The sequence below is a fragment of the Myxocyprinus asiaticus genome, chromosome 13 (genome assembly GCF_019703515.2).
Source record: "Myxocyprinus asiaticus isolate MX2 ecotype Aquarium Trade chromosome 13, UBuf_Myxa_2, whole genome shotgun sequence".
Taxonomy (NCBI): Eukaryota; Metazoa; Chordata; class Actinopteri; order Cypriniformes; family Catostomidae; genus Myxocyprinus; species Myxocyprinus asiaticus.
In genome coordinates, this window is record NC_059356.1 from 43047267 (window position 1) to 43056961 (window position 9695).

A 9695-nucleotide genomic window follows, 5' to 3' on the forward strand; every position below is an offset into this window, starting at 1 on the left:
ACAGTAGAGGCACAGGCCCTGGGTGAGGCAACGCAGTTTCTCCTCAGGTGGCAAGCTGCATGGGTTCAGGGTCCGACACAGGTTCCAGTGGCCCAGCGAAAGGAGAAGGAGGTGGTGAATGGGGATGAGCCGCCCTGGGCTGCGATGATCGATGACAACTTCGGCGAAGGGAGAGCTGGTTATCCACCTGTATAGCCAGGTCCACCAGGTCATCAAACCGTGTCGCCAAGTCTAAGGTGTAAATCTCTTCCTTGATGTAATCAGATAATCCATGCAGAAACTGGTCCCACTGCGCTTGCTCATTCCATTCACAGGATGAACCCTCGCTGTGTCTAGATCCTGAACTAAGTGGTTGAACACCTCACGAAACTCAGCGGCGAAGGACTGGAGGGAGCAGCAGGGATGTTTGTTGTCCCATACGGCGGTTCCCCACTAGCGAGCCTTCCCCGTCAGCAGGATAATGACATAAGTGACCTTCGTAGTCTTGGATGGGAAGGAGGAGGGCTGATGCGAGAAATAAGCGAAGATTTTGAGAGGAATGAATGGCATGTATCCGACTCTGAGGGATTGAGTCTGGGTTCGGAACGCCTACTACTACTGGGGACCACCGCAGGTGGTGGGGTATCCTCGGGAGAGGGACCGATCTCGGGAGGATAGACATGAAGACTGCATACGGTGAGTACAGGACACACACTAAACAATCCAACAATGAAACGGAAACATAAGGGGGTTTAAATAAGCAGGGAGAGATGAAACACAGGTGCGGCGGATCGGCTGATGAGAAGTGCGAACGGCGTTCCCATAGCAATGGTAATCAAGCTTGATCTGTGGCACCTGTGACACGAGGGAGAGAACAACTCAAACACAGAACGAACCAAATAAACTCACCAGAGCCGTGACAGTTTAAGGACATTCAGACATTGTTTATTTTATTTTACATGCATAATATATGGAATGTTAGGAGGCCTAGTGGCTGAGAACAGATATTAATTATTATATGGGGATTTGGGGGATTTTCCCCTAGAATTTTTTTTAAATGTAAAAAACAGAATGGGCATTTTAACTATAGAATGGACCAATTTTGCTAAAAACATTTCGAGCACAATTTGCTGGCATGTCTTTGGACGGATGAAAATGATGGAAAAGGATATTGTTACTAAGTTATAACATAAGATTCATTGCAATAAATTCATGCATATAATATTTTGATTTTATTGTAGTTGTAAGGGAAAAAAGAGGCTGGAGTTTAATAGTAGGATTATTTTTGAGCATATTTTATCATCCAAAATAATTTTTTCAGAGCAGGGCCAGTGCTAGGGGTGGGCTAACCGGGCTAAAACCCTGAATGTTTTAGGGAAAGCCCTGGATATTTTTAAACCCTTTTACTAATTACTGAGTTTACTAATCACAATGAAATAAAATCCTTTAGAACCACAATTCATCTCCTTGCACATCATACAATGTCTCCTTTTACGTTCATTCACTCCTGACAAGAACTGCACACTCAGATAAGAAGCACTGACTGACATGTAAACTGGCCAATTGCTGGTAAGAAGTTACACATGATCCAGACAATAAGACTGGAACTTTTTAATGTAATTATCTCAATTGTTTTAGACAGATGGTTCATAGGTGTGCACTTGTCTTGGTGAGGTGATTTATTAGAATATTGAAATGGACATTTCAAAATTCTTTAAGAAAAAACAAGAAGTAAATCAGCCTCAGCTGGCATCAGCATTTCAGTGGCAAAATGCAGCTGCTTCAGGTATGTGTAACTACTGTAAAGCTTATTAGTTGCATTAAGAAATATGAGGCTAACTATTTTGTTGCTTAACAGCCCTATAACTGTTGAGCGACAACTATAGATTTCATAGTTATACTATTTTCATTTTTGTATCATTTTTGAAAAAAAAATAAAAATGTCCGGAGTCTTCCCCAACACACACACACACACACACACGCACACACAGTGATCATATTAACGCTCTGTGATGTCTGCATGTGGTTTGCAAAAAGTATAACAGTCTTTAACTTGATCTGATCTGGAGGCATAATATTGTTTATGCAAGACTATTCTCCAAGTTTAAATATGGCTTCAGCAAGTGTGTGTGTGTGCATGCGTGGTATGTATCTACGTGTTTGTGTATAATAAGAGTAGATGATATAAATTTTATGTGTTTGACAAATGAGTAAATAATCTTTACTGATTATAGAGAATCTTTATTTATTTATTCTCACAAAAATAGCTTATAAAAATTGGAAAGAAGTTGGGATTCACTGTCAGCATAAAATTAAAGGAATGGACTGACTTTCCTGTCGTCAGTGACTACGTTTACAAGGACACCAGAAAGTGGCGTATTGCGAGAAAGCGGGTTATTGTGAGGAAACAGTGTTCCGGTTTACATGCACTGTATAAGCGAAATACTCTTTACTCCCATATACATGCGGCTGAGTCAGTAAGCAGCTTTCTTCACAGCTATATAATTTCCCTGTGATGCTTGTGTAAATAAAAAACATGGGATCCGAGGAAGTCTTTGCATTTTTATCTCTGTTGCTTTGCTTTATTTCCAGATAATCTAGAGTTGTTGCTGTGTTTGTTTCCTTAACTTTCTATCGTGACCTGCAGCAGAACTGTGATGCAGTAGTGGGGTTTCTCTCTTATGTAAAACTCAGGGATTTCCCCAATGTATAAGTGCATATATGCGAACGTGAGGGACAGTAGATATTTTAAATTTTTTTGTATAAATGGCTATCGTGTATGTGATTTTCCCACTATACACCTAGAAATGTTGAATTCTTTCCACTGTATTGACTTGTTGATGGGCTCCATCCTATGACATTTGTTATCCTGGTCTGTTCCACGCACACTCTTCAAACATCCATCAGAACAATGCTAATGCGTTTATATGACCTCATTAAGCAGCATTCTACGAGAGAAACTTAGGTGTGTTAAACTGCTTTGTCTTAATCCAGTCAGGAATTGGAAGGAGGACCCAGACACAGGAAGGAAATTTAATGAGCCATAATGAAAATAACAAAAAATGCAAACAGAAAACTCTCGAGGGAGAAAAACAGATATGTAAGAACATGACCAACTTTGAAAGAGAACTGAAATAAACTCGAGATAACTGAAATAAAACAAAATAAACAGAGTAACAGACTTAAATATTCAGACTAACAGACTTGACTAAATAGGGCAACAGACTAGAATAAACCAACTAACTAGAACCATGAACAACAACGAACTGACAATCACATGAGGGAAGGAACCACACTATAAAGGGAACAACCACATGGGGAACAGGTGAGACTAATGAACCTAATGAGGACTAAACGAGGAGGAGGGGTGAGGGAACAAGGAGGCAGAGAAATAATGCACATGGATAACACAGACAAGGCCATGTGCAGAAAATGTCATAAAACAATCACAAGACATAACATGACAATGTTTTAGTTCATGGCCATGTGCAAAGTATAGAAACAAAACAAAACATAAGGAACAAACAAAAACAAAGGAGACTGTTAGAATCCTGCCAAAAACTACAAAAAACCAGATCCAAAGATGGCAGTATCCTGACAGTACCCCCCCTCAATGGGACGACTTCCAGGCATCCCAAAAGGAACACCAACGAAAAGGACAAAATGAAACCAAATAAAGTTCTCGCAAAGGGAGTGGGGCAGAAGGAATAAACCAAGTCAAGATCAGCGGAACTGTCCAAGGTGGAGCGGGTGGGGCAGACCAGGAAAGTGGCTCCAGGGAAGGAGCGGTGTCAGGTGGCCAGGGAGGAGGGTCAAGGAAGGGAACATGCTCAGATGGCCAGGGCAGAGGCCTCAGGAATGGGACAGGATCTGGAGGCCAGGGAGGAGGCCTGAGGTCAGGCAGCCTCGGAGCAGGGACGAGGTCTGTGGCTTCCGCAGGGGGCAGAACAAGCTGATCTTTGGCAGGCAGGGCGGCGGACACTTGGGACTGGACAGACTGGATGGCAGCCGCTGGGAACAGTAGGAAATCAGGCAGGGCAGCGGCCACTTGGGACTAGACAGACTGGGCAGCGGCCGCTGTGGACTGGACAGACTGGGCGGTGACCGCTGGGAACTGGACAGACTGGGCAGTGGGTGCTGGATAGGGCTCAGCAGACTGGGCGGCGACCACCGAGGTCGGGAGTGCTGGTAGCGACTGGAGAACGGCCTCCGTGTCCGTGAGCGCTGGCAGCAACTGGGGAATGGTCTCCATGGCCGTGAGCGCTGGCAGCGACTGTGGAATAGCCTCCGTGGCTGTGAGCGTTGGCAGCGACTGTGGAATAGCCTCCGTGGCTGTGAGCGTTGGCAGCGACTGGGGAGCAGGGGCCCTTTCCTCCTCCTCCTCCTCCTCCTCTTCCAGACGGTCAGAGGCACTGATGCGGGAACGGCCGCTGCCGCCTCCTGGCGGTCGGCAGCGGGCTCCTCCGCCTCCTGGCGGTCAGCAGTGGGTTTCTCTGCCCCCTGGCGGTCAGCAGCAGACTCAGCGGACGTTACCTGGAGAGATACTGGGCAGACAGATGCAGAGCCATTCTTCCTCCTTCTCCATATACGGGTCAGGGGACTGCTGGGGACTCGGCAGTTTAAGGATGGGACTGTGGGATACCCAGTGTGGGAGAGTTGCCTGTACTGAGGTGTTATCCACTCCTTCCAATGATGGAAGTATCCCACAAATTCCCAGAAGGAAAGGATCCTCAGCCCTTCCATCTCCCATGCACCAACAGGATCTTTAAGGCATTTGTTGATCAGGCCCTTAAGTTCAGTGTAATCCAACTCGTCCGCCATGTCTATAACATAGCCATTTCCTTCCCGTCAGTTCGTACTGTCAGGAATTTGAAGGAGGACCCAGACACAGGAAGGCAATTTAATGGGTTTCAATAAAAATAACCAAAAATGCAAACAGAAAACTCTCATAAGGGAGAAAAACAAATATGTAGGAACATGACCAACTTTGAATGAGAACTGAAACGATGGCAGTATCCTGACAAATCCCTTAAGCAGAGTACGGAAATCTGCATTCTTGTTTACATGACGTTTCAGAGTGCCGTTTTCTGTAAAAACCCTGGAATCAACCGTTTTCTAGTGCACTGTTTACATGCACTAGAAAACGGTTGATCTAAAAGTTTTAAATCCAACTCATTTTATGCTGAGGCATAAATAGTTTTTTAGTATTCTTTAACAAACAATATTGAATGATTTTTCCCTCATTTAAAAATGAACTCTTTGCTGATGTATTAACACATGTGTAAACATATTTTAAAGTGTAACTTGTGTATAATGACACATACATGATGTCTCTGGGCTAAGCCCTGGATATTCACTGACCCTAGAACCGCCCCTGTTTCAGAGTAGCTTATTTATACCGGCACGAGCTGCCTTTGATGCAACAAATAGTTGCAAAACAAAAGATGTCAGTCTTTTAGTTTAACATTAAATTCAGTTGTTCTCAACCAGTGGGCCTCAGCACACATCCAAGGGGGCCACAAGAAGACTTATTATTAATTAAAAATTATAAGATTTATTAAAGTCTTTTTAGCAAATGAGTTGGACATTTTTGTCCTTTTTGGGTTTTACAAATGATGGTCACTATGAGCTATCATTGTACGGAAAAGAGGAGTGAGAAATTTGTCTTATGGAGTATTGACTAAGAAGTACACTAACTGCAGGAAGAAAGAAGTTCATCAGTGCCGTCACCACAGTCATTGTCTCCATCACACATCCAGACTAATGAGATACACCTCCCATTGCCACACTGAAATCCTGCATCACAAGTCCTGAAATCTGACAGAGAGAGACACATATTTCTCATTAGAAGACAAACATCGAGCAGTGTAAAAAGCAGTAATTATCCTATTTGACTAATCTGACATCACAAGAAAGATAACGTCATTTAGTCAATTAGCAGATACTAAATGACTAAATGTTATCTTTGTTGTGCTGTCAAAATAACAGTGGGTGCAGGGGTGGAAGCAAGGGCCCCGGGGCCAATTTTCTTTTAGGGTCAATTCTCTTTTAAAGTTGAGATCTACGCAATCAATTTTAATTTATTTAAGTCTCTTTTAATACCTGTTCTGTTATGTACAGGCATGGGCGACATGGGCAGTTATACTTAAGGGGGCCATTCACACAGGTAGTGTACTTGCATTCTGTCTGTTTTGTATTTTATTTTTATTTTAATGGTCTATCTACACATTCATCAGACAGGCTGTTACGTGGCATCTCACTTGTTTTTTCCAGCCATGAGCACTGAGAGCCACAGATACAGACTAAATTTCACAAACTGGAGTTTGGCATCTATTGATTGGTCAAGGTTTACTTCTCAAGGAAAGCAAACAATGAACTCTTGGTGAAGGATGGTCTAAAATAACTCTCCTAGTTTAACTCTTTAACTGAAAATTGATTTGTTTTGAATACATGATAAATGAGATGTTTAGTTTCTCCCAAAATGTTAACCTTATTATTAAAATTAGCATGTCTGGGCACTTATATTTTTCCCTTCTAGCCTCTGTAAATGGAATTGCAAACTAAGACTAATCAAATCAGTTGCTACATGTCAAGTACAGTTGTTGTGAAAGTCTTTAACACTTGTAGGACACTGAAAACAAATTATACCGTGTATAGATTCAAATGTATTTATGGATAAGATGTAAAAAATGTATTAAAGGTAACTTGTCATACAAAAAAATGTTGCTTACCTGATTGAACAGGACAAAATAAAGTAACTGCAAGAAGCAATGTCAATAAAATTTTCATAGTTTTACAATGACCTGTCAAAAACATCAGATTTGTTTCTGTTTTGTAGATTGTTGTATAAGCTGTACATGTGTGCAGTGGATCAAAGGACTGAATAAATAGCTCTGATAAAGCAGGAGGAGTCCTGCTCATCTGATGTTGCGTAAATATGTTCTTTAGAAAAATTTATAAAACTTTATTTGTGGAGTGTGGGTCAAGGTTATTATATTTAACTGAAACTAAAATGAAAAACTCATAAACTGAAATAAAAAAAATATATATATATTTATTTATTTATTAAATAAACCGGAACTGTCTAGCATTACTAAAAGAAATACAAATTATCATAAAATATTTTCAGTGTTAGTTTTTGACTTGTTCTTTGAATACTGTGCACAGGGTGACCAGACTTCCCGATTTACCCAGGAAAGTTCTGGGGCACGTTCAATCTCAAAACAGTGTGCACCGGGTTGAAAAACATGTTTCCTCAAAACGGTTTGAAATGGTGCAATGGGCTTTGAGGTACGTTTTCTCTCATTTGGTGGGTGTGTCTCGTTTGGTGGGTGTTACCCAATCAGCAGCGACGTGTATATTAACCCCACCGTATTAAAAAGGCAGTGTGCACAATGGATCCAACTAAAGTCCTTTACAAATGTGTCCACTGCAGCTTGGTGTATGCAACATTTGAAGACATTAGAAGAAATGTTTGCCTTGTCATCCTGAAATGCGAGGCAAATGTTGGATCACCATAATTAGGAACCACAGTTTCCACATATCCTTTCACTCGATTGGGATGTTCTCTGCTATTCTGGACGGCAAGGGCAGTGACTGTAACACTGAGCATTTTTTGTAGTATTAAACACGTATTTAAACCGATTTCACCAGGCTCTGAAAATTCTTCGAAAAGAACGCAAAGAATGGCCTTCTCAGCTGCCATATTTGTAACGCTTGCGTAGCACAACAGGGTGTTCAACGCACCACCGTTTCCGTTTAAATAAACGTTTTGCTATGTTTTGTCAGGGCTGAACGTGCCCCTAGTTTCACGAAGTGTGTCCCGTTGTCCCGGCAATTATCTAAAAAATTTTATTATGTATGAATTATGGGTTTCAGCTGTTAGGTTCACTAATTTTTATTAAATTAAATTATTTAATAATTACATTTGAATATCCTCAATGTCCTTCTTGCTATCATCTCTTGTATCATTTGCAGGGAATGGAAGCTATTTTGTTGCACTGCACATTGATTTGACCATACTTATATTGTAGTCTTTCAGCAGATCGATTTACATTGTATCCGTTTACCATGACAATGATGTCACACATTCACCGCTGCTCTCTGTCATCCAGTGTGTCAGACAGCGCAAGCTAGAAATATGTTTTTTTCAGCAAACTAAAAGAAGCTGATTCATTTCTTTGCACAACACGTGAAAATATAAGCAGTGTGTTTTGATATCACTGTAAATTTTCAATTTCTTTCCAGGTAAATCAGACATTACAGGCAGGATTGGGGAGTAACGGAATACATGTAACGTGATTACATATTTAAAATGCAAAATATAAGTAACTGTATTCCACTACAGTTACAATTTAAATCATTGGTATTTAGAATACAGTTACATTCAAAAAGTATTTTGACTTCTGAAGAGATTACTTTGCATTTTATTGTCATTTGTTTCATTTAATATTTAGTCCTTTCAGATGGAAAACATTTATACATATAAATGATGCGATCCAAAGTGCATTTGAACAGCGGTGAAACACTTTCTTATGATGTGTTACATTCATACGAGCAGACAGAGAAGTAAGTTTGAAGTAAGTATGGAGCAGAAGAAATAGAAATAAACCTTGTGTAAATTGTCAGCTTTACACTAAGCTAAAATGCTATTTCTAGCCATTTTACATGCACATGTTACCAGACACGGTCATATTTTTTTATCAAGAAAATTCACATTGGATCATAATTTCTTTTTTTCTAGTAAGACCTTTGATATTAGGGCAAAAATCGTATTCTTGATAATAATTTTTGTATTGTTTTCCTGTAAAAAATATCTAAAAATCCTTAAAACAAGAGCAATTTGATTTTATCTTGTTTTAGAAACAACACTGCATAAGATATTTAGGTTTTTCAGAGAATGTATTTTTAACATGTGTATTTTGTCTTACTGTACTGGCAGAGTTTTTATAGTCAAAACAAGTGAAAAATCTACCAGTGCTGAAGAAGTGATCCAAAGTATTTAGAATACGTTACTGCCCTTGAGTAATCTAATGGAATATGTTACAAATTACATTTTACAGCATTTATTCTGTAATCTGTAGTGGAATACATTTCAAAAGTAACCCTCCCAACCCTGAATACAGGTCACACACAGGACAAACACACTGCACTTTTGATCTTGTACAGGCACGTAAAATGTTTTTAATTTTAGGTTCCACTGTTGTGAATTTTGTGTTAAAATTTGTAGCTGACATAAAATTTCAGCACTGACAAGTCGTAACTTTATTATACATGCAGTATATGACACCACATGGATAGAAAAGGCTACATGAATGACTGCATTTAATAAAAGCTAAAATGTGGTTAATTTTTAAAAAACGAAAGATAAAATAAAACACTTTCACATGATAAGACTATATTGTAAAAACAACTAAAATATATTGATAGACTAAAATAAAACAAAAACTAAAATTTGACAAACATTGCAAAATAACTGAAACTAGATTATAATTTGAAATTGAAAATGAATTAAAAAATAGAGCTATATTCAAAACCCAAAAAATAAAGGGTGGGAGGGTGATTTACTCACATGAAGGCACGGTTTTGGGTGTGGTTTAAGATTTTCACAATTGATGGGTGTAGGCAAAGGTATTCCATAAGCATTCTGCAAATTTCCAGACAGGAGAGGAAAAGCACTTAAATACATACTGGAGGGCAATGTATTACCAATTATA

General features: G+C 39.8%; 1 protein-coding gene across 1 annotated transcript in view; it reads right to left on the reverse strand.

The window, feature by feature from the left end:
• Nucleotides 1–6861, reverse strand: part of LOC127450035 (very low-density lipoprotein receptor-like) — a 34064-nt gene extending 27203 nt beyond the window's left edge. Inside the window, exons 1-2 of the mRNA XM_051713745.1 lie at nucleotides 6711–6861; nucleotides 5677–5796 (exon numbers count right to left, since the gene is read on the reverse strand). Of these exons, the coding sequence (XP_051569705.1) occupies nucleotides 5677–5796; nucleotides 6711–6795 (205 nt within the window). The 5' untranslated portion in view covers nucleotides 6796–6861. The remainder of the gene's footprint in view (nucleotides 1–5676; nucleotides 5797–6710) is intronic.
• Between the last annotated feature and the right edge of the window lie 2834 nt (nucleotides 6862–9695).